The sequence below is a fragment of the Ursus maritimus genome, unplaced genomic scaffold (genome assembly GCF_017311325.1).
Source record: "Ursus maritimus isolate PB19 unplaced genomic scaffold, ASM1731132v1 scaffold_1, whole genome shotgun sequence".
NCBI classification, from domain to species: Eukaryota; Metazoa; Chordata; class Mammalia; order Carnivora; family Ursidae; genus Ursus; species Ursus maritimus.
In genome coordinates, this window is record NW_024423343.1 from 51,765,353 (window position 1) to 51,791,523 (window position 26,171).

General features: G+C 33.9%; 1 protein-coding gene and 1 long non-coding RNA gene across 4 annotated transcripts in view; both read left to right on the plus strand.

Annotated features, from left to right (window-relative positions):
• CWC22 (CWC22 spliceosome associated protein homolog) overlaps window positions 1-18,283 on the plus strand; it is a 56,062-nt gene extending 37,779 nt beyond the window's left edge. For both annotated transcript variants that reach the window (XM_008687205.2, XM_040643295.1), the window contains exons 13-20: window positions 1,110-1,191; window positions 4,969-5,029; window positions 8,665-8,742; window positions 9,411-9,563; window positions 11,014-11,141; window positions 12,854-12,955; window positions 13,050-13,270; window positions 17,445-18,283. In XM_008687205.2, coding sequence (XP_008685427.1) covers window positions 1,110-1,191; window positions 4,969-5,029; window positions 8,665-8,742; window positions 9,411-9,563; window positions 11,014-11,141; window positions 12,854-12,955; window positions 13,050-13,270; window positions 17,445-18,031 — 1,412 coding nt within the window. In that variant the 3' untranslated portion in view covers window positions 18,032-18,283. The remainder of the gene's footprint in view (window positions 1-1,109; window positions 1,192-4,968; window positions 5,030-8,664; window positions 8,743-9,410; window positions 9,564-11,013; window positions 11,142-12,853; window positions 12,956-13,049; window positions 13,271-17,444) is intronic.
• Window positions 18,284-22,999: 4,716 nt separating this feature from the next.
• LOC103659627 overlaps window positions 23,000-26,171 on the plus strand; it is a 50,723-nt gene continuing 47,551 nt past the window's right edge. For both annotated transcript variants that reach the window (XR_567562.2, XR_005838266.1), the window contains exons 1-2: window positions 23,000-23,342; window positions 24,139-24,245. This is a non-coding gene — a long non-coding RNA (uncharacterized LOC103659627). The remainder of the gene's footprint in view (window positions 23,343-24,138; window positions 24,246-26,171) is intronic.

The window sequence follows — 26,171 nt, forward strand, 5'->3', positions numbered from 1 at the left end:
AAAATGTCAGTATTGCTAAGGTTGAAAAACTCCGGTGTAAAAGTATTAAACAAGGAAATCATTTTTTTTAATATCAGCATTATTTTAATTTGATATTTTATGCCTTTGAGTTAAACCGTGAAAAAGATGCATTCGTGTTGCATGCATATGAACATTTTCTGCAACCCTGACGTGAAGATGACAGATGAGAGGGGCTAGGTGTTGGCATTTCGTTTTGGCAAAATAGAGTGGGGAGGCCAAAAGCTGTGTTTGCACAAAGCAAGCATGATGTTCTTCTTCAGCTTTGATTGCTTTATTTCACAGAAAAATAACCTCAGAACTTTATTTTGGTTAAGTCTTAGTTAAAACATCAGAACATACATAAGACTGGCCATTATTTACTTATATTGCATATTTGAAAATAATTAAAAGTATGTCTTTCCCTTTTAGGACATAGTATATTTTAGTTCTGTCCTAAAGTGTATTTATTCTTCTGTAACATATTTTATAAAAATAAATTCAATTTTTTTTTCAGTGTCTTTCTTTCTTAAAACATTTCCTAACTATGTACTACATTTAGCTTTAGAATTTCTTTGTTTTATGTGAAAATACTGTTCAAATAAGAACTACTAAATATTTATAGGGGAAGTTGTCATGCATTAGATAAGAGAAAATTTTGACAAATACACATATTTATATTGGACCCATCTAGTTTGTCATAATGACCCAGTGTTCTCTGAAACTGAATTTCTACCCATGATTTACAGTTCTTCCAAATTATCAAGATACTGTTTATAATTCTAGAAATAATATTTTACCAAACAACAGCATGAGTGCTGCCTTTTATAATGTCTAAATGAGCAGGCGACACAGAAACAAAAATAATATTTCTGGCTTGATTCTGGACTTCTTTGAACTGACAAAAGTTATTAAAATACTCTTAAGATATGGCAGAAGACTAGAAATGGCTACTTTGAGCTCTGCAAATACTATTTTTACACTGTAGAAAAGAACAGTATTGTTAAACTCGTAGATTCTAAATATTTATGAAAAAATTATTACCTAGAGATGCATTTTCAGTCCTTCACATTTATTTTTGTCATTTCATAATTTTGTTTAATTTTTTTCAGGACAAAAAGTGACTATTCATGACAAAACAGAAATTAATCTAGTCTCATTTCGTCGTACAATTTATCTTGCTATTCAGTCAAGGTAAGATACTATAGCTCGGTTGATCCTTATTTTTGATAGGGGATGGACAAGAAGATAGTATTTTTAGAATCTGATGACAGAAAACTGGATACCATTTCAGGGATTCTCAGACTACCTGCCCAACTTCATAGATCCCTGCTTTTGGTTCTTTGCTTCAAGAGAAAAGTATCTTTATTTATTTGGAAGGTCTAATTGTGTTACATAATTAAATGGTTTTTTTTTTTTTTTTTTAACTGTGTCAGTCCTTATAGTTAAATATCACTAATAAAAACCTGAAGACAACTCTGTGTTATAGAGCTGGCACAGTATGTAATTGTAGTGGAAATTTATGTTTTTTATTTGGTTTCTCATTCAGATTCTAAGCAGAGAAGAGCTGTTATGATAACTTTGGACACTGATTTTTTTTGTACAGATGGAAATGAATATAAATGGAAATAGGAATTAGGAAGGTTTTGAGAATCCTTTGAAGTAATGTTAAGTAAGAACTACTGTGATGTCATGTGAATATCCTATTCCCTTTGAAGGCTATGAGTTTGGTTTGGAAGAGAAATAAATGAAATATTAAATGCTTAGTACATCTGTTGTTTTTTATGCGAATCAGCCTATTGATTTAATGGGCACAGTGTTTACATTTTGCACCGGAGGAGGAATGTTTTCTCAGTTTTGTTTTCTTACTAGGTTTTGTATATTTCCATTTAGTATGATGTAATAGCAAAAATGATTCATACGTAGGAGTCATCCTGTTTTTATTCTGTCTGAAAACTTCTTGGCTTAAATTCATCTTCAGAAAGAGAAATGTTTTAAAAAGCAAAACATTGGCTAGAAATATTTTTGGTTTATCCTTACCTATTTCTTTGCCTTTCACATGAAAGAAAAATCTATTAACTATTTTTTCATACAAATTTGAAGTGGAAAATGAGAATTTTTTGTTATAGGTAAAAATTCTTAGAGTTTGACCTTTCATTTATCGTTTTTTAGAAATCCAACAATAATCTGTTGTAAACAGCAGATTCACTGTTTTAATATTGCTGTTAACATTAACTTTGAAGAGTTACATTGGAGCTGTTTGGATAATTACTTAAAAGAAACTTGTTTTTTTAGTTTACCAAACCTTGATTATCCTTGAACCACACAAACGATTTGAAGAATGAAAGCATTGGACAGGTGACAGTCATGATTACAGAGTGGTACCAACTTCAGTAACGGCAGTACTGTTTTATGTTTTGGTATTTGTTAAGAGTTCTGAGCTCCTGAATGCCTAGTAAAAATAATTTTTATATGACAAAGTTTACTATACTTAAAATCTCATACATATTTTAGAAAGAACCAAAAGACTTTGGTAGACAGATGTTTAAAGAACATGGTTGAGGGATTCATGTATTGGGATCCTGAATCATAAAGTTGCTGAATAAATATCACTCTATACTAATAAGTGCTATTGGTCATTAAAACAGCTGAAGTGATTTAGTTTTTTTTTTTTTTTTTTCAAAGCAACAGTACTGAGTATTAATGATTTTAGTGAGATACAGGTAAACATTATTGGTGGGAATTTAAATTGATATGCTGTTTATGGAAAGCCTTTTAGAAACATGAATCAGGAGTTTTATGTCCATGCCATTTGACCATTCTTTTTTATTATATTTCTTAAAGAAATAGAAATTGACAGAGAATTGTATAGAGAATTGTTCAGTACAAAAAAAAAAAAAAAAGACCATCTTGTCCAATACAAATAATCAAATGTCCAGTTTATGCCACCATTGAAAGTTAGGCTAATGGGGAATTGTTATTGATGTGGGCAAGTGGTCTGACTTAATGTGAAATGGGGCAAAAACTGTACAGACTGTATAGTACTGTACCAGTAGTATTATCTTAACTGTTTAAATAGGTAGACAGATTCTAGAAGTGATACATTAACATATCAACAATGGTTATCTTGAGAGGAGATTGGATTACAGATTTTTTGTGGCTGTGTTTTCCAGTTTTTTGTATTTTTCAGAAGTCTTATGTTTACAGTACACCAGTCTCTATCAAATATAATATAAATCCAGAATGGAATATAATCATCAAGTCAGATGGCAGTGAGGGCACTTTATATAGTTTGCTTTTGGAAATCTTAAAAATAAAACTAAGGTCTGACAACTAAACTGTGTAATGATTTTATTTTTTTAATTTCTTTCGTTTTAGACTTGTTGACTGATCTCACCAGTACTCTTACCTTCTTTCTGTCCTGGCTCCTAAATGACCCTCTCTCATTTACACAAAACATAAAATTATACAGTTGATTTTGTTATTGAAAAGTAAACATTCCTGTTTGTTCTTGCTTTCAAATGATGTTCCACTCTGATTTTGCATTATTGAAGCTACACCATCAGTAGGAGGTGGGTCTGTCATTTTCCCACCAAGGTTTCTTAGATTGGAAACATCAGCAAAACCAGTCATAAATACAGCTGAAAAACTAGCATCATGTAAAATTACTTTTCTTTACCCTTCCTTCAGTCACTATTTATTTGTGTTAAATCTGAAATTCATTTGATTTAGCAACCTAAGATAACTGAAATGTCAAGGAAATTTAATTCATTTAATATTTACATTAAGTACAACTTCAAAACAGTCTTGGTGTAGGGAGTTACCAAATACTTTTAAAATAAAACAAAAACAAGGAAAATAGACTATCATACAGATAACTTTCTCATTGGTACTTATTAGATAAACAGAAAGTTGTAAAATATTTTTCTTAATTAATTGACTCATTTTTCAGAAATTGCAGGGATTTTTCCTGTTTCTGTTTTAAAAAAATTAAAACTAAAAATACTTTTCGGTCATATTACTATATTGTTGAAGTTTATCACCTACAGTTTAATATCTTAATCTTAGTGTCAGATACGTTTTAATATTACCTCTTGCAAAATCTCATTCTGATATATTTCTTTCTCCGTTTTAGCTTTTCTTTTTTTTTTAATTCCATTACATTGTACCATCCTGGGTTATTACTCTAGTGTGCTTATGAAACTCAGTAAGTATCAGAAGCTGAGAAATCCGATGAACTCTAAAACTAAATTCATAGCCATTCTGTTTCAGTGGCTGATTATTTTACACTGTTGCTATCAAAAGAATGAAGGCTTGAACATTCTACAAAAAGTACAAATATATTAACATTATTCCTGTATTGAATTCACATTAAATTTAATAATTCTCTTAAGTATATTAGAAATATTTTTAATAAAACTTACATGAATGTTATATAAAAGCAAATTTTTTTCCTTGTAAGTGATTTTGGTTATTTACTATTTTTATACTTATTTTTTTTTTTAAATATAGAAGCACTGTGGTTGGGTATGAATCAAGATAACTTATAAATGTGATTAAGCACTAGGTGTCATGCTGGGCTCTGGTACATCTTTTACCTATTTTTTCCTGACTTGGGTCAGAGATAAGTGGAAATATTTAGCAATGTCATAAAAATGTGTCTACTTTCTGTCTATATATTTGCCCATTCCAGACATCTTATGTAAATGGAATACTGTATGTGGTCTTTTATATCTGACTTTTTCACTTCACATAAATCAGAGTTCATCCATGTTGTAATGTCTCAGTACTTCATTCTTTGTAGAATTAAGCTGTATATTTTCTATGTACATGATACAGTACTGTGAAGTTACAGTAAAAAAGTTATTTTAAACAAGTATTAAAGTAAGATCCTTGTTTATAAAAGAGTGCTATAGTTTAACAACGCTGCAAGTTTTTAGCCTAACTATTGTAACCATTTTATCTCTACAGTTTAGATTTTGAAGAATGTGCTCACAAATTGCTGAAAATGGAGTTCCCTGAAAGCCAGACAGTAAGTTAATACTTTTATTCTTCTATTAGGAAATAATATTGGTTATAAAAATGTTTAAGACAGTTAATATAGGTTTTATGAATTGAAATAATAACTCAGTATTGGATATTCATTTTTTAATGTAGATATTCTAAAATTTTAAAATAAGACTTAGTTCTGGGGTGCTTCATAAATGCTACTCATTGCAGTGAATTAAATGCGATGCAGGAAAAGGAAGAAGTCTCTCTGACCCACTGCACTTTACATGAATTTCTGAGTGGTTACCTGTAAATCAAATGGTGGCTTAAAATACAATAGGAAATTTCCTTAACGAATTGCCTACTCCATCTACTTAATGCACTAAAGCATTCTTTTGTGGTAGAAATTATAATGATCACCATACATGTTGTTACATTGCTTTAATTGGATATAAAAGAATCTGTCGTTTTTTTTCCTTCATTAATTCAACAAAATGTATTCAGCATATACTACATGTCAGACTGTCTACAGGGTTTCAGGGAATCAGTAATCCAGTACATATTAGCCCCCTCTTAGTCCATGGGACTCATATTCTTATAATTTAGTATATACTTCACTGTTCAAAGTATCATAGAACCCTAATGCCAAAAATGATAAAGACTGGGTTGAGAAGATTATCTTGGGTGTTCTTTTCTGGTTGCATTCTTTTTTTTTTTTTTTTTTTTAAGATTTTATTTATTTATTTGACAGAGATAGAGACAGCCAGTGAGAGAGGGAACACAAGCAGGGGGAGTGGGAGAGGAAGAAGCAGGCTCATAGTGGAGGAGCCTGATGTGGGGCTCGATCCCATAACACCGGGATCACGCCCTGAGCCGAAGGCAGACGCTTAACCGCTGTGCCACCCAGGCGCCCCTTCTGGTTGCATTCTTATCTATATTGCTCCGTGTCCATCTACATTTTAAATCCTTGGAACTTGAGCAAAGGCTTTTGGGGTTTTGTTTTTCACACCCTGGTTTACACATGGTAGACCCAGCAGAGATGCCAGAGTGAATATATCAACTCTAGGCTGTTTCTATTTCTAAAAGATGTTGACTATCTGCACTGTTACCATTAGGTGTAAGTGCTTTGTCTTAAGGCTTTAAATATGATCTGTTACGGGGATTGGCAGACTGTGGCCCAGGCCCACTACCCATTTTTGTAAATAAAATTGTATTGGAATACAGCCATGCCCATTGGTTGGTGTGTTGTGTATAGTTGTTTTCATCTTATGGCAGCAGAATTAACTGGTTGCGACAGACACCTTATAGCCTCTAAAGCCTATAATATTTACTATGTGGCCTTTGAAAAAATTTACTAATTTTTTTCTAGATTATGGATTTCTTCTTAAAATGTCATGGTATGTAATTTTGAGAAGAAATTATTCTTTTCAAATTTGAAAAGTTCTTTTTTCCCTCTTAAAGTTTGTTTATTGGTATATTAGTAACAGTGTACCTGTTTGTACCCTGGGTGCACTTGATGTGTTCACTTTTGAAAGGAAATAAATTAGTGAATTAACCTTTAAAATTATAATTGAAACTGAAATTACTGTATGATCTTGTCACATTATTTGAGGAGTATAATTAAGTCATTATAAGTTTTATTAATATTAATTCAGAAGATAGTTGTTCTAGAACTAACTTCAACATATTTTGATAGCATTTGGAAAAATGTCTTAGTGCATCTATTTTCATGCACTCGAAAGACTCTCCTAAAATTGCTATGATATTTAATTAAAATGTTAAAATATTTAATTATCATAAGCCACAGGGAATAACTCTTAATTGCATTTAGTCTAGGGAAGAAAGTAATTTGTTTTGCAAGTAGCACTGGTTTTATTAGCAATGCTATCAGCATATTACCATGCTATATTGTCTAAAACCTGATTGACTGTCATGTTATTGTAAAATACAATGTTAGTAGAAAGAGTTGAAAATACATTTTACTATATCACAAATTAACTATAATATGGCAGAATTCAGAAAAACCTCATTTTAACTTCTTAGTACTATGTTAAGTTTTGACAAAATACATCTTTTCAGAACTTACACATTGATAAGAATTCCATTTAATTAAGGTGACTTGTGACTTATAAAAAAAATAATTTAGCAATGTAGCAACATCTAAAAACAACTTCATATTGTGAATGAAGGCCTTTTGAGTAGATTGTTCTATAAGTAGATTATCAGTTTCCAGAACAGCACTATCCAATATAACTTTGTGCAGTGATGAAAGTATTTGTTTTCTACGCTGTCTAGTGTAGTAGTCACTAGTCACATGTGGTTTTTGAGTATTGAAAATGTGGCTGTGACCAAAGGACAAAAATTTTAATTTTATGTAATGTTATTTAACTAATTAGCTAGGGGCTACCATGCTAGACAGCACAGTTCTAGAGTATATGGACCCTTTTCTTCCCTCTTGCACATAGATTTATGAAATGAATATAGATAGACCTAAGTTTTAAAAAATATTTACAATATTTACTTAGTTGCATCTCACATTGTTAAATGTGACAGATGTCAAAATTGCTAATTGAAAATATAAAGGTAAAATTAAATAGAAGTAAAAATGAACTGAAAGGGTATATATATTATATTTTATATAATAAATATATTTATATATTATACATTATATTTATATTTTCTGTTTATAGAACACAAATACATTACTATATTTGGAAAAAATAATTTTTAACTTTTTGGTAAATGTTTTGTAGAAAGATATTTAGTCAGTTCTGTAGCAGTGGTGAGAGAATGAATTTAGGCCTTTTTTCATTTTGTCTCCATTGATTTGTCCATGTTGTCTAAGTTTCTTTGTCTGTGAAATGGATATAATCAATACATATTTCATTACAGTATTTTAAAATTATAAATCATTTGGGATGTTGGTATTTCCTGGTCCTAGATTCACTCTTGCATTTATTAGTTCAACAGAATTTTTACACAGGAGGTTTCAAGGCACATAAATAGCTGCTTAGACAATATATTACACCAGCAGTTATGGAATGATTTGATCTATTTGTATAGATTTATCAACAGCTAGATCTGTATGCATATCATTTAGTTTGAGGCTAGAAAATCCAGCCAGAGGTGTTTTTTTCTTTGTTCTTTTAAAAATATTTTTTTCTTTATTAACCAGAGTGTCATTTAAGTTAATGTTGTAGCTGTGCTTATTTATGCTTCTATGAAGACTCGTGTTCTACCTTTTCCATACTAATTAAATATATTCCTTAATAATTGAGTTTAAAGGTGTATAACTGAATTGTTAGGTGGTGTATTGATGATCTCTATTGTTAAAGATTTTGTGTATAATCTTTTAATAGTCTGTTCAATCTTTTCATAGTGTATCTGTTTCATATAGTAGATTTTCTTGAAGTGATTCATACTTAATATGAATTTAGAATTTTATCAATATAATTAGCATAGATGACTATGGAAACAGTCAGGCTGAAGGCTTTAAAAAACTATAGGCTTGACATAGATTAATTTTGTCTTAATAACTTAAGCTCACAAAGCTTTGGAAGTTTTGTATGTTTAAAACCTTATTTAACAATTCAGGCTGTCTCTATCATATTGATAAATTATCATATAGCATGGATTCATTGTGTTCTGAATCATTAATGCAATTTTTTTTCCAAATAGAAAGAACTCTGCAACATGATACTTGACTGCTGTGCCCAACAGAGGACATATGAAAAATTTTTTGGCTTATTAGCTGGGGTGAGTTCCAGCCTCATTATTCTTCTTGGAATTTAATAGAATCACTAAGGGAATCCCTAACATGAATATTGTGAATTAATGTGTCTGCTTTGTGGTCTGGTCTAATATAATAGCAAATGTTTGCTAAAAGCTCGTTGCTCTTCCCTTCCTCGGGTTTCCCATCCAATTCTATAGTTTCCTCGTTTCCTGCTTCATTTTGTAGTGCCTTAACATTGCATATGATTCTTCCAGAACTTTTTGAAATTCTATATGCTTTGTAACAATTTCCCAAAGAGGACAATTAAATGTTGCCTTTTCAAAATCTCAAAGCAGTTTCTGAAGTCAAGTACATGTTCAGGCAACAAAAATAGAGCATGAACTAAAATAAGTTTTTAAATCTAAACTCTACCCACAGAGAAACATATTTGCATAGTATGCAAATGTATGTGTCTATGATAAGCTACTTGTATAATTTTGTTTTAGTGTATAAATCCCAGGTAAATAGTTTTGATATATATTACCTACTTTTTTAAGCATTCCATCAGACAGCACAAAACGAGTGAATGATAAGGTATACAAAATATTTACTAATTTTTGATTCAGTAAATTTAGAGGGATCTGATATGCTCATAATGGTATTGAGAGTCAATTTTTAGTGGTATTGACATTCAATTTTTTTTATTTATTAGCGATTTTGCATGCTAAAAAAAGAATACATGGAATCCTTTGAAAGTATATTCAAAGAACAGTATGATACCATCCATCGCTTGGAAACAAACAAATTGAGAAATGTTGCTAAGATGTTTGCTCACCTTTTATACACTGATTCACTTCCATGGAGTGTAAGTAGATGGGTTGATATTTATACTTCCTTCCTAATCCCATTATCCTCGAATAGGTATTAAGTATAATATAACCATACTTTTCCTATGTAGAAAATATAATTTAAAATGAAATATATAGCAAACTTTTGCTGTAATGGCTAGCTTTAAGGTTATATTCATATAACATGGGATCAAGAAGCTAAGTAAATAACATGAGTTTAAGAAATACCATCCTAGGTGATTTTAACAGTCCAAATATCACAGTGCTTTTTAATAGTGATGACTAATTGTGTTTTCAGGGAAAATAGAGATTTTCATCTTCTATGTGTGTGCACACATGCATACACACTGATACCCACATACATCAATAGCTTGGTGGTCCATGCATCATGTAGTCAGTTCTTTAGAACAAGATAAGATATCCTTGATACACAGATGTATACTGGATTGGAAATTGAAATGCATTCATGAAGCTGGCATTTATTGTACAACTGCTGTTCATCCAACAACCATTCATTTAGTTACCAGCTGTGTGCCCAGTCACTTGAGAGAGATACTGGGCATCCAAAGTGAATTATATATGATCTCTGCTTTCAGAGAGCATACCATATACGAAATACATAACGTAAGATATGCCCATAGCACCAATATGAAATAACAGGTGATAGGTTATAAGAAAAGTGAAGTTGAAAGAAAGAAATTACATCCAAGAGGAAAGAAAGAAGAGGATCACACTGTAGAATACCACAACCTGATGGTAGAATGAGACAGCAAAATGACCTCATAAACATTAGATAGATTGTTGTAATGTTGTAAGTACTAAGTATGTCTAGCTGCATTAATAGGCATTTTGTAAGCTGACCTAGGAGCCTGATTATAATAATATTTTTACTTCTTTTTTCCCCTGTGGGAATGAAAATGAAATCAAGTTTTTAAACAATTAAAGCAAATGGGTTCCTGGAACACAGAACTCATAAAAACTGGAGGTTACTTTTAGTTTTATTGGTCCTAAAACATCTCTCTATGGCTTCAGTTTTTAAGCCTCAATCTTAGTATTCAGAGCAAGCCATCACTCTTCCTGTCTTTACCCTTATTGTATATGTACTCTACAGAACTATAGCCTAATGCTGTAAGTGGCATTTTGCCCCAAACCCTTATATATATATCCACATTTTGATGAGTGAGTTTTAGGAGCTAGTAATCTTTGCTTCAGCATTATATACTCACAGCAGAATATATCTGCTATAAAAAGCACATTTCTCAAGAAAGAATGAACTCTATTTCTGTAGTATCTTAGCATTATGAGAATTAGTATAGAGAGGTAGTCTTAAACTTTGCCAAGAAGTAATACTTATTAGGACAAAGAAAGATATTCAGAGATAATTCTTTAGAGACACTTAAGAGTTAGAAATGTTGGTCATTTTGTCTTTTGAACAAAATAAAATTGTCTTTAAATTTTAATTTGCAGGTTCTTGAATGTATAAAGCTAAGTGAAGAAACCACTACATCATCCAGTAGAATTTTTGTTAAAATATTTTTCCAAGAACTGTGTGAATATATGGGTCTTCCTAAACTTAATGCAAGATTAAAGGATGAGTATGTTTATCATTATGCACTTTTTATGCTTACTGTCCTCAGGAATTTTCCTCCGTTATAGCAACATAAGTCCACCCTTGGTTGTAAAAACAAAGAGTTAAGCCCTTAGGACTTTCTTCATCCATTAATTACAATTCTGAATCTCATGTTCTATGCCACAGAAAACATGTACATGCAATTTTTAATGAAGGATTTTAGTTGCAGTAGAGAACACAGAATCAGTGCCTCTTTTAATTTAGTCAGAACACACAGAATTATTCTGCATGCTCACTGGAGTTTTCCAATAATGAATACTACTTATAGTTTTATTTTCATTTTTAACCCTAATTTTGAACCTTAGAAAATTAATTAATTTTTTGTTATCAATGAATAATTGTAAATATATTTAGATTACTCAGTCATGTAATTGTTCGAATTATTACACTGAATGAGAGTCTTATTCTAGGGCTATCATGTAATCCCTATCCCAGGTTTCTTATTTCCTGTTTATTCAGATTACCCATTGCCACTCACATTGACTTCTACTTCATTCACACTACTGAATCATCCTTTCAGATTTCTTAGTGACTACCTGCCAAGTCAAGTACTTTTTCTCAGTCCTCATGCCCCTGGACTTCCCAGCCTTACTTACACAGTTGACCACTTGCTCACTGTGGCTCCTCAGTTCCTTCTCATTCTGCCTCACTCTTCATGGTCTCTACTCTTCAGCCTACCTCTCCCCTTTGCCAGTTTCCATTCTGGGTTCAGCATGCCCTCTCTGGGCTAGTCCATCTGTTCCCCTTGGCTTCATAGACTAACTTAATTGGTCCCTGTCTACTTCACCAGGTTTATCTCCTCCCTCTCCACAGGCTGCACCAACATTGCTCAGCTCATTCATGTTTCCTTACCTCCATTTCCAGAGCTAGAAATCCCCCCTCTTATTCTGTCCAGCAAAACTCTTAATTATTCTTCTTATATGTCACCTTTTCCCATGAAATGCTTTGTCCTGACTCTGCTGGTTAGTCTTTCAGTGTGGTGCTCAGAACAACATGTCCAAACCATCTTCTATTGTTAATGTTTTTGTTTGTTCCCCTCCCTAGAAATGATAATTATATGCAGTCTTCATCCGTGATTTCACCCTTTTGTTGACTATTTTTTCCCCATCCCCAGTGCCATGCATAGTGCTGTGTGTGCATGTATGTGTATATATATACAATAAAGGAGATCTGTTTTTATTATATATATTCACATACTATATATATGTGTGTATGTGTGTTGTATAAAAAAGTTTTTTAAAACTTCTGTGGGGTGCCTGAGTGGTTCAATCAGTTAAGCATCCAACTCCTGTTTTCCGCTCAGGTCATGATCTCAGGGTTGTGAGATCAAGCCTGGTGTTGAGCTCTGCACTCCATGGAGAGTGTGCTTGAGATTCTCTCTCCGTCTCTCCCTCAGGCCCTGCCTTACACACACGCGTGCACAGGCTCTCTCTCAAATAAATAAATCTTTTTTTAAAAACCTCCTCTGCTGTAAGTTTAGTAAATTATGACTTGACCCTACTCTTTCACTTAGATAGCATGTAGCCTAATCTAATAAATGATATAAATCACTTACTTGTGTTTCATGTACTAATTTAATAATACATAGAAAATCTGAAAAATGACTGTCTACAAACTTTGCCTTTTTATCATTAAGCAATGTGTTCTCTTTTGTTCATTTTTTTTTTCTTGTTTTAGAACCCTACAGCCATTTTTTGAAGGGTTATTACCCCGAGATAATCCAAGAAATACTCGGTTTGCCATCAACTTCTTTACTTCTATAGGTCTTGGAGGTTTAACGTAAGGATAATTTTTGGAATTTTATTTTCATCTTATAAAATTATCTCACATTGACTTTGAAGCAGAAACTAACAGAGATTATATCTTTAATTAGGGATGAATTGCGTGAGCATCTCAAAAATACACCAAAGGTCATTGTGGCGCAGAAACCAGATGTTGAGCCAAATAAGTCCTCCCCCTCCTCTTCCTCTTCTGCATCCTCCTCTTCGGAGTCTGACTCCTCTGCCTCTGATTCGGACAGCAGTGACAGCAGTTCAGAGGCTTCCAGTGAGGAGAGCGATTCTTCATCCAGCAGTAGTCAGAGCGCTGCCTCAGGTATGGAAACTCATCTGTAATTGATTGGGCTCTTTTCTAACAGGTATATTGCTGGTGATGTTTACAGCAAGGGAAGAAAATAATTTGATTGCTTAATTATTTTAGAGTTCGGTTGTTTAAAAGCCACAATTAATAATATAAGTGATCATCTGTCAGTGCTGGAGTCTGTAGTGAATTGCATCATTTATAATGCTAAGATTACCTATTGGAATCCTCTTCATAGAAATGAAGTTATTTCATTGGCAAATATTTATTTGAGTGATGACTGAAATACCATTCATTCATAATGCCTATAATCCAGTTTATAGCTTTTCCGGTGTTTATATTTTAAAGAAATTTTAGTTTTTTACTTTAGTGAGGATTTATGTCAGTTATTGACAGGCGCCATCCATTCAGTGCGTATATCGTAAGCGTCAGTGTTCATGAAGAGAACACGTCCGTGTGCTAGCTACCCATAACCAGAGTTACCAGCTACTGCCACTCCTCCCGTCCATACGTCAGGGCAGCTACTACTCTCATTTGTAATTCCACGATTTGTTGTGCCTGTTTTTAACTTTTTAACTGTGTTTTATGAACTCCTTTACGTCCGGCTTATCTTTCACAATTACTTTTGTGAGATTCATCTGTAATATTGTATTTAGTTATAGTTCATTCAGTCTTGTTGCTGTATAGTTTTCCACTATATGAATATGCTACAGTCTATTTAACATCCCTTTTACTCAGCAATTTAGATTTATAAGCAGTATTCCCGTGAATACTCTTATTCATACTTGGTAGATATATGTATATGTACATATGTGCATTTCAGTTAGGTGTGTACTTAGAGAATCACTGGGACTCACTGGGTTGTAGGTTGTGTGTATATTTAGCTTTAGTAGATACTGCCGGTTTTGCAAGTGGTTATTTTCAGTTTGCACCCCCATTAGCCATGTTTGAGGGTTCCAGTAGCAACCATCTTCACAACACTTCAGTTGGCTATCCTTCATTTTAACCATTTTGGTACATATGTAATTGTATTGCATTGTGGTTTTAATTTGCATTTTCTTGATCACTAATGAAGTTAAGCACTATTTTATATTATTATGGGCCATTTGGGTATTTGACTTTTGTTAGGTGGCTGTTCAAGTTTTTTGCTATCCCCCCTTTTTTTATGAAGTTGTCTCTTCTTTAAATTTGTAGGAGTTCTTTAGTTCTTTTTTCTGGATGTGTATCTTTTGTCACATGTATGTCTTGCAAATAGCTAGTTCCATTCCATTCTTGTCTCTCTAGGCCTGTGCAGCTGCTAGAGCTCTGTTGGTCTCTCTGTCCCTCAGCAGCAGCCCTGAATCAGCAGTTGCTCATAGGGAGAAAGTGGCTGTAGAATGTCGGCTTACCTCTCTATGGTTCTGCCCTCTCTTGAATCTTGGCCCTTATTCAACTTAAAAGAAAGTTGCAGATAGTACAGAAAATTCCCATATAGCCTTCACCCAACTTTTCCTAATGTTAGCATTGTACGTAACCAGAGTTCAGGTATCAAAGCCAGGAAATTAACATTGGAACAATACATTAAACAAATTCTTACATGAATTTCACCAGCTTTTCCATTAATGTCCTTTTTCTTATTCCAGGATCCTCCTTGCATTGAACTGAATTTCTTCTTAGTCCTCTATAACCTGATAGTTCTTCTCAGGCTTTTCTTGTTTTAATGGCTTTGATACTTTAAAAGTCCTCTGGTCACTTATTTTTTAGAAGGTCCCTCAATGTGGATATCTGATGTTTTTACATGATTAGAATGGGGTTATGCTTTTTTGGACAGAATACCATAGAAATGATGTATTCTTAATGCATCTTATCTTGGAGTTCATAATATTGATATGTCTTATTGGTGATATTAACTTTGATCACTCGGTTAAGGTGATACCTGCTCGATTTCTTCATGGAAACTCCTTTTCTCTGTAAATTAATGTCTTGTAGGGAGATAATTTGATACTATGCAAATCTTCTCTTTCTCCTCCACCTTTCACTCTTTAATTTTAGCATCCATCTTTGGATCTTGTCTGCAATACTTAACCAGTGTGGTGTTTGCCGAATGTGATTTTTCCATTTATCTTTTTTCTTCTGCATTTAGTAATTGAATTTCTTCTGCAAGAAAGAGTTTTCCCTCTCCTCCCGCCCCCCCCCATTTATTTATTAACTGTATATTTTATCAGTGCGGACTCATGGATATTTATCTGAATTAGTTAAAATCCATTAGTGTCATTTATTTTGTTGTTCAGGTCATTTCAGCTTTGGCAACTAGGAGCACCTTCAAGTTGACCCCTCTGTTCTTTCATCATACCCCTATCCTTTTTGTTGAGCACTGCCTTTCTTTATAACATCTCAGATTGTTCAAGATCTTTAGTGCCTTTAAACAGAAGATTTTAAATTTTATCTGGCATTTCTAGTTTTCAGCACGGGCACGGGTCTTCCACAGCTTTCTCCACCCTCTGGAAGTGGAAATACAGTAGTAAAGGATTTTTTCAAATGTGGCATTTTCTGAGCAGGTCTGTGTTGTTTTCCCCAAAGTCAGTTCTGTTTTCTTCTCTCATTGTATCTTAGTCTAAATAAGAGAGAGTCTAATTGTCCAAAATGCATATCATTTCGTATTTTTTAATGCATATTTTAGTGGCAGGAAAACGTAGTTTGGAAGGTTGATCTTTACACTCTTGTTCTCTGGCTTGTTGCACTTAAAAGAGTATTACATACTATGTGGCAGCCAGAACTGTGGGATTCTCAGTATTTTATATTATTAGATTAAGATTGCATTTGCCCACAGGAAGTCTTATTCTTGAATTAAAATACATTAACATTGTTCATTTAATATTCACCTCTTTTAATTCTAAAGAATTTGTTATTTCATGGTATCTGTTTTGAGAACAGATGATAACACAGCATGAATTGCTGCAATAAGGAATCTTGCTGATTCAAAATTAATTTGCCTCATCATACAATTTCGGTAGAGAGCGTTCAGTTTTATTAGTAAAATATTAAGTAGCATAAAAACAGTATGAACTGCCCCAAAATTAGAAAATTGTAAAGCAAACACCAAAGAGTGGGGAGTTGCATATTATGGTGGGGCTCAGGGGTTTGTGTCAGTGACGCCCTGAGAGCGGTGTAGAGTACGGTCAGAGAGACGTCAATTTAGCACACAGCCAGATGGTTGCTGCTTGGGTAGCTGCAGCTCAGCTGAGCTGCTTGGTAGGAACCAGAGAAATAAATCCTTAGTGGCAAACCAATGGACTGTGCCAAGGGTAGGCATTTGGCAGAAGAAAAACAGGTTGGTACAGTGAGATTTAGGTGGAGATAGGACGAAGGTAGGCAGTTTTCTACCATATTTTCTTCTTTCTGTATACATATGAATTTGACAGAACTTTTGGTCATCTCGGCACCTTTGATTTATGTACCCAAAAGAAATAACACAGATAAAGTGATTAAATTTGTTTTATAGCTTACAATGTCACTGTGATTATTTAATAATTATATTTGTGATTATATCAGTAAGATTGAATTGTTCTAGGCCATTTCAGAAGAGCTTTCTCAGAAATCAAGCTCTCAAGCTTATGATTATATGTCTTAAAAAGCTTCTCTTCCTGGTGCAGATGCTGCTTCTCTGGAGCAGCACTGGAGAGCACAACTATTGTTTTTGTACAAAGAGGTTTTTATTTGGAAAAATATATATTCATGCTGTTAAACAAACTCAGTCACCCCACACCCCACCTTTAGGGAGTAGTGTTGCTGGCATGTGTGATCACTGTATTTTTATTATTAACATACTAGATCTGACATAATATTTCATATGACATAATGCACATGGGCTGGAATTTCTGTTTTTGAATAAAATTTATAATTGGAAATGTACCTGTTGGCCACTTTATAAAAAATTTTATATTTGCTATAGTTTTTTTAAAGTTTCTGTTTACTGCTTTGAGTCTAAGGATCAAAACAGTACTTTGGTAACTAACGGTGATATGATGTATATTCTTAAAAATTATTCATCGTGTAAAATATTCTGTCATCAGACTTTCCATTCAATCAATTTAGTTTTGCATCCAGTTTGTCTGAATTAATAGCCCTTCAGTGGATCAATAAATGTAATTGTTAAATTATGAAATTAAAGATTAAAATAAAAGCTAACTATTTCATTTTACACATGCAGCTAAAGATAGAAGAAAGAAGGGACAAGGGAACACCAGAAGTAAAGAAGTAGATAAATTGATCAGGAAACAACAAACCCATGATAGGAAAGAAGAAGAAAGAAGGCCAGACCAAAGGCATCAGGAAACACGGACTGAAAGAGAAAGAAGGTCAGAAAAACATAAAGATAAAAATTCAAGGGATCCAAATTGGAGAAATCCCATAACGAAATACACTTCAGACAGAGGTGTTCCTTCTGAACGAAATAGTTACAGTAGAATCATGAATGACAGAGACCAAGAAGCACACACAGATTTGGAAAATAAGCATGGTGATCCCAAAAAGAAGAGAGGAGAGAGAAGAAATTCTTTTTCTGAAAATGAGCACAGACACCGAAATAAGGACAGTGAAAATGCTATAAGGAAAGATAGATCAAAGTCAAGAGAAAAGAATAGACAACATTCAGGTTCTAGAAGTGATGAAGATAGATATCAGAATGGTGCCGAAAGGCGATGGGAAAAATCTAGCAGATACTCTAAACAATCCAGAGAATCAAAGAAACATCAGGACCGGCGAAGAGAAAAGTCTCCAACAAAGCAAAAAAAATAATTCTACAAAATTACAGAAACTGAACATGCCTTATATTCAGTTGAAACAAATTATTTTTTACATTAACGAACTTTATGGAGAATTCTTGTATAAAGTACTGGTTTGTATTTGTACATTTAAAATTTTTTTCATTTTAACATGTTTTATAATTGATACATCTCAAGGCCCTCCACATAGAATTATTTGAAAAGTTTCCCCAGAGAGGGATGTAATTCTTGCTTATATTTTGTTAATAAAATGATCAAATGCTCATTGAATCAGTGATTTTTTTCATTGACAAATTTTTTTTTCCTGATAATGTTTCCATTATGTTTTAGAACTATTATAATGAATTTTTAGTGGCTTTTTTTTTTAATAACTAGAGACCAAAATAGATGAATGATTTCAATGTAATATTTTTGCTTTGTTAATGAGATGTTATGAACCTTTTTTAGGAGTCACCCTTTTTTTAAAAAAGGAATTATTTCAAGTTTCATATTACATCTTGAACAAAATAGGTATGTGTAATTTTTTTTTAACAAGTGTTTTGATGAAGCTAAGGGTATTGTTAGTCATTTAAACAGATACACAGCTACATTATTTAGAATTAGGACTTCTCTCATCAATAACATTTCTTCTCTCTGGACTGCTAAATTAATGTTTCATTGAAATTCTTTGTGATTAGTGCTTTTTCTCAGCCTTAAAGTTATATCATTGTTGGTGAGTTAATATGTATTTAACTTTTAATTTAGATTAATAATAGGTCATTGGAAAACATACAGTCATGAGAAATGTGAACAGCCTGTGAAATAATTCCAGTTTTTATAAGAATTTTAAAGGTTTCCATCATTGTAACTCTCACCAATTAATATGTGACCATATTATTTATTACTTTTGAAATAAAATATTGCCTCTGGAATTTTAGATTTGCTGACATTTAACCCTACTTACCAAATAGACTGCTTGTGCTTGTTCACTTTTAAAGTACATGAAGTCTACTTTAGCTGATGTCTAGTTTCAAGAATAATGGGACCACCATCTTTAATGTTTGACTTTCAGGCATTCTTTGATTCAAAATGTTTTCTATTTTTGTTCAAAAACTTGAGTATAAATAATAATAAAGTCCATATAAATAAATAAATACTATCTTCTCCTCCTATCCTGCCCCTGAAAAAAAAAAAGGTATTAATTGAATATGGCAGCCTGGAAAAATTCTTTTTACTGTTTTCTCCTACTGTGGTGGTTAGAAGGTGCTGAGTTGTCATTAGAAGGTACTATCAAGGACGCAGTGCATTTCACAAAACTATGAAGCTCAGCAAATTGGATTTAAGGAACACATAGGATATGAGCTCTAAAGGAAAATAAATGAGAGTTTATTTTTGTAACTGAGTGTTCATCTTTGGGGGTGGTAAAAAGGAAAAAAACTGGACTAGAAGTTTTAGGTTACTTTCTTGACTGTAAGTTTATAATTTCTAAATGTAGAAATGGGAAATCATTTGATGTATTGAGTCATTGAGACCTTTAAGAGTTGTTAAAGTAGAAAATTTTTTTAATATAACAAATATTTATTGAGCTGCTATTATGTGCGCAGACCTGCTCTAGGAACTAGAAATGAACCATGAAGAAAACAGTGTCTCAACAGGGCTGATACTATGGTAGGAAGATATGGTGGTCGTGATATTGGTGGGGTAGTTGGTAATTTTCCACAGGAAGAGATCTCTGATAAGGTGATGTTTGTCCAGATTGCTGAAGGAAGTAAGGGCTTGAACCCTGTGGACTACTGTGGGGGGACCCAGACAAAAGGAACTGCTGAGGTATAGATGTTTATTTATAACAAATACTGCCTGGAAATTTATGTGAACATTTCCTATTCAACTAGTTGGATTTTTTTTTCTCACTATTTTACTTACATTTAACAAAAGCAGTTAACACCTAACTCCCTTCAAGCAGAAAAGTATTTGAGTATAACTGAGTCATATGAGGGCACAGTAAATGGGCTGGGGCAGAGCTGGACTGTCGGCCTTCCTGATGCATTTCTAGCACATCAAATGTGATATGCTCACATCCCCCGCCCTGCCATTCAGGCGCATTTTTCACTTTCATCTTTTTAAAATGCAGACAAGAAACATGTTGACTATGTCTGCTATTTCTGACTTTTTACTTCTTAGGATTAGCATTTTTTGAGGATCAGCTGAGTCCTGTATATTTTGCGTACCATTACTCATTGTTTTTCAGTTTCTCGACTTGTTGCTTCCAAGGTTTCTCCATCCCTACCACATCCCTAACCAGCTGCACCCATGGTTATCCTCTTTATGCTGACTTTCAGAATCCACACCATCTCTGAAATCTCTTCTTCAAACATCACGCTTTGACCACTGCCCATCCCCCTCACCTGCTCTAGTAGTGCTAGTCTAGGAATCCTTTCGTTTCATCAAAACTTAAGATGTACTGACTTTGTTAAAATTTATCATTGCCTTCCCCCCATTCTTTCACTTGCTTTTAGGAAAAGACTCGGGTTCATATTGAGTAATTTATTACCGTTTCATTTGAAAACTATTTGGTTATCTGCACATTTAAGTCTGACTAGGTTTTTATCTGACCTATATACCACTTGCTGGCTGTTGACTTTTGGGCAGGTCCTTTACCCTTTGTGTGTCCATTTGTGTTCTTTTTCTCCTGTGGACAGTGGTAGGACGGTAACTCCCTTAAATAGTGAATGGTCTCTGTGGCATGAACAGGGCCTGGAGCTAAGCGCTCAGTGTTACTGTTTTTATTATTTTTGTCATTAAATGTTGACATAGTACCACTAGACCGGGAATTGCAAACTCGAATACAGGGAAAACACAAAGGAGACAAATGGGATTGGGGAGTGAACTGGGTGACTTAAAGGCAGCAGTAGTTACTCAGCTCCATCCAGTTAAGCCAATAAAAAAGAAGGCCAAATCCGTCTGATTCTCAAGAGAATTAAAGAATTGGAATTTTTATATAGCTTCTGATTTTTAAATGTTGACATTGATTTTTTGTGAAGTTTAAAACAGCCCAAAGTTATTAAAAGTCCAAACAAAATGATCCCTTCAGGTGAAATAGCTTTTGAATAGCTAGTCTGTGATTCCACTCTAGATCCTCAAAAGCTATTTATTATTTAATCTCAAAATAACACTATTTGTTATACAAACCTCATCACTTTTATTTTCTGCTCTTCATTATAGTGGGAGGATAAGTCCTGTCATCTTTCTTAAGAAGACTCATTTATTTTGCTAACCTCAGCAGTCCCTTCTTGCTCTAAAACTTCTGCCAAGTTTTAGTTCTATACTTCATTGCCCTACTACTTATAATTTCCTACATCCAAAATACAATTAATTTTTCCTCAGATCCGCATCTTTTCTAACTTGACTGCAATTGATTCCCCGAATCTGCCACCATTTTTGAGTTCTCCTTTCCCCAAATCACCAAACTTCAACAGTATCTTTTTTAAAGATTTATTTATTTGTTTGAGAGAGCCAGAGAGAGGGAAGGGCAGAGGGAGAGAATCTTCAAGCAGACTCCCTGCTGAGTGTGGAGCCCATTGTGGGCTGGCTCTCAGGACCCATGAGATCATGACCTGAGCCAAAACCAAGCATCTGATGCTTAACCGACTAAGCCACCCAGGTGCCCCTGGACTTCCACAGTAGTTTATGCATCATCCTCTTGTGCACCAAGTATTGCTCCAGAGAGAGAGGAAAGAACCAACAAACAGGCCCTGTCTTCAATTGAGCCTAAATGCTTGCAGGGGAAAACAAAGTTTAAAAAATAAAAACTTGCACATTGAAAAATGTTAGCTATTCAGAAAAAACAAAAGAATAGTGTAGTGACCACCTATAAACTATCTACCTCGATTCTGATTTCAATGATCTAAAGCCTTATTTCTATCCTGTCACTTTCTTCTACAGATAAGTTCAATGACTCCTCCAGCCTATAGGATAAACGTAAATTCCCAGCCTGTTACTCTAGTTTCTTTGAAGTTCAAGTTCAGCCTGTCTTTCTTAATGATTGTTCTAGGAGCTTCCATCCTTTGAGCACTACTATACTGTAGAATGTTTAGCAGCATCCCTGACCTTAGCTGCTAGATACTAGTACCACCAATTTCCCAGTCCCGACAATCAAAATTGTCTGCAGACATTGCCAAATATGCCCTCCAAGGCAAAATTTCCCCCAGTTGACTGCCACAACCATAGACCTAGCTCTTAGGAAATACTCTTCAGTGGATACAATGAGAGTGATTGTTCTAGAAGCATCACTGTGCCCATTCATTTAAAGCTATGTCTATTATACTGCCATCTTCTTTTTGCAAGGGCAAGATTTGTTTTAAATGACTATTTAATACTCATTTAATAGAGTAGTGGACAGCAATATTCCAATTGTTTTCGTTTAGCTAAATTTTCTGATATTCTAGGGAAGACATTCTGGTTGACATTTTAAGAGGTAGATTTTCTGCAATTAGAAGCATGATTATTAGCCTGTTAATATGAATGTCTTATATAAGTTCTGGTTTCTCACTGTAGCTGTTTATTATAACCAACACATTTCAGGAATGGAAAACAATGAGCTGTGACTATTTTATTATTTTTAATCCTGTAATAGAGAATTAGATTATCCAGTCTCCAAACACCTTAATTTTTGATCAAACACTTCAGTGACCATCAAGTGGTTGCTGAAGTGAATTAACTAGTCATTTAATCAATAATTTCATGCATTATAAGACCCAAAAGATTGGGCAAATGGGATTTAATCTCCTCCGAGTTAGATTCTCTCCTGGAAAAAATCCTGGAACAAGTATCTGGTATGAATTAAAAGTCCTTATGAGTCCCATACTTTATATAGCACCTTAACCAGAGGTCTTCCCTTCCCTAACACTATTTCTATGACCAATACATGTGAAGTCCCTGTGAAGGCTGTACTGAACATTTACTGTTTTTGTCTGAGGATTATTCTTTCTCTCTGATCAGATAATTTCGGGAACTTGCCAACAAAAACACTCCCTGGCCTGGCCATACAGAGTACCCAATCTCCTGAACAATGGAATTGGTTCAGGAATGAGCATGTGACCCAAGCTGATCCACTCAGAATCCTTGCCCAGTTGTTCTTCGGTTTGGAGCATGAAACACAGGACCATGTCTAAGGGCACGCACAGCAAGAAGGGTATTTGTTGAAGCTGGAGCATCCATAGTCCTGTGGAAAAGGCTAATCTGCAGATCAGTGCAGCTCAAGAGCAAGCAGCCCCCAGATGGATGAGGAGGCAATTCCATTTGAGTCCCTAAATAAATTGAACTGTGGCTGAAGCTACACTTCCCAGGTATGTGTTAATGAATCCCTTTTCTATTTAAGCTACTTTGATTCGGATTTATACCACTTGCAGTAAAAACATCCGTATTAATTCAGGGTGATTCCTGTTGATGGACAGGATGGAATCATTTGGGCAGCTATTCCCACCTCACCATATTTTTGCTTGCATACTTTTACATGCAGAAGGATAGAAAGAAATAAATGTATACCCAATAAAGATGACCTATGGGGAAAAAAATACAACATAGTACCTTTGGGTGGCTCTTAATACTTTACAGAAACATCTAAATGAGTGATTTAAATGAGGTTAATTTTATTACCAGTGATTTTAAATGAGATTAATTTTAAATGAGGTTAATTTTATTACTAGTGATCTATTTTTATAAATAACAGAACCTCACTTTTCCTACAGCACTCTTCTTGGGCTTTGAAATGTATTGCACAGATGCAACAATTCAATTCACAAACAAAAATTGGTTTCATATTACCAATGAGAAGGACTAACTGCAGGTATTTTGAGAGTTTTATAATACCTCCTTTAAGCCACAAAAAATGCTTTACCTTAACAACTAATGTATCTTCCTGATCATTTTACAATATGAAATACTGAACAGTAAGAACACTCCAAACATTTGCAATCTTCTTACACAAAATAAAAGCAGTCTGAAAATCCCATTATATACAAAAACCTGCAGACTCTTCCTTGAAATACAGGGGAAAAAATGTGAAAAGTCAATATTGCCACCATTCATCCAGTTTTGAGAACAATTTTGCTTGTGTCCTAATATTATTTTTTGTCTAAAAAGGAAGAAGATGAAAGTCTTAGGGGTATTTAGCCAAAGAGGAAAAAGAGAGGAGGAAAAATTATGTTTGTGGTAATTGAAAGATCCTGCGTTGCTCATCTAGGCTACAGGTAAGCGTTGGAGAAGTGATAGGAGAGGTGGGAGGAACTGGGGAGGAGCTGGTAGTTGCTGATAAAAAAGAGTCATCTTCTGTACATACTTCTCAGAGGTCAGAAGTTCAATTTTATATTCCTTTGTATCCCCAGATTCAAATCTAAAAATCTCTTGTAGATGCTCAATGAGCATTTGATGAATGAATGAGGAAACAGAATATTTTGGTTTATTACTAAGCAGAATAATTTTATACACTTCAAGATTCTTGGGGTTTTGTGGAATTTTAAATGCAGATCAACTACTATTAACCCAGTTGGAGTCCAAATGTAACTATTTTGTCGTAGAGCACGAGAAAGTAAAGGCAAGGCTATATTAGCTTAAAACCTGGGACACCAAAATGAAGGTAAAATTTTTGCATAAGAGTATATTAAAGGTAAGATACATAAAAGTGGAGGGAGTATAAATTGAGTAGAATCATTTTAGAAAATTGTTTGATAGTATCAGCTAAATTTGAACATACATGTTCCCTATTTGCCAGCAATTCCACTTCTAGGTGTTCAACAGTATAGTAGAACACTACATGTTAAGTGGAGAGAGGTTGGTAAAAGGGACAAACTTTCAGTTACAAGATGAATAAGGTCTGAAGGTCTAATGTATGACATGATAACACTGCATTGTATAATTCAAATTTGCTAAAAAGGTAGAACTTAAATGTTCTCACACAAAAAAAGTGAGAAGTGGGATGATAGATATGTTATTTAACTCAATGGGAGGAACTCACAATGTATATAAACATCAAATCGTCATTTTGTATACTTCAAATTTCTTACAATTTTATTTGTCAATTGTCAATTATACCTCAGTAAAACTGGGAAAAAATAAGATACAGTGCATCTTGGGTACCTAGATACATAAACTTTAAGAACACTGTGAACATTTTCAGTCTTTTTTCTTCCTAACAGAAATGTGTACATATATGCACCAAAAGATGTGTACAAGAATGTTCAGAATAGCGTTACTCTTAATAGCAAAAAATTGGAAACAGCTCAAACGTCCAACAACAGAATGGTAAATAAATTAGTAGTTTATTCATGCAGTGGAATACTATATGGAAATGAAAATAAAACCATAGCTATATCCAACAACATAGATAAATCAAAAAAGCAGTTACTGCACTGTTGACACCAAACAAGATGCCCAACACTGAATCTGAGTTTTTAATCTGAATCCTAGTTAGAGTTTTAGCCTTTTTACACTAAGAATCTATTTTTACACCCCTGCAAGAGGTTTGAATATAGGTATATGACTTGATTTGGCCAAAGGATTATAGCAGACATGAGGCAGAGGGAAACATGAATAGTCTTATGCATTGGGGCTTGTCCTCTCCTGGTGCTAGCAGTCTTTCCTTTACCAAGTGCATGAGCCCAGGCTAAGCTTGCTGGATGATGAGAAGCTGTGGCCATCCTGTTAGCTGACACTGGGCCAACTGTCACACATAAAAGTGAGGGGCCCTGCCCTTGGCCTACCAACCTGCCAAGCACCAAACATGAGTGGGCCCTAGCCTGGCTGGCACAGACCAGAAGACAAACCTCAGAGCTTTAAGAATTAATCAGTGTTTCGTCTTTTAAATCATTGGTTTTAGAGTGGTTGGCTACACAACGGAAGCTGATATACACAATAATGATCCCTGAACTTTTTGCACAGAAATTAATATAATACTTACCACATCACTATTACACATTTAACAGAGGTTCTTAATAATGATGGAAGATTTCTTCTTGTTCTTCTAGCCTTTTCTCCTAAACAGTCAGTTTTACAACATAAACCCCAAAGATTTAGCTTCATAATTATTAAAACATTTTAAATATCTGTTGCATTGTTTTTCTCACTGTTGAGATTGTTTTGTTTTGTTTTACTAAACCAGCCTCTTTGAAATCTTCAGG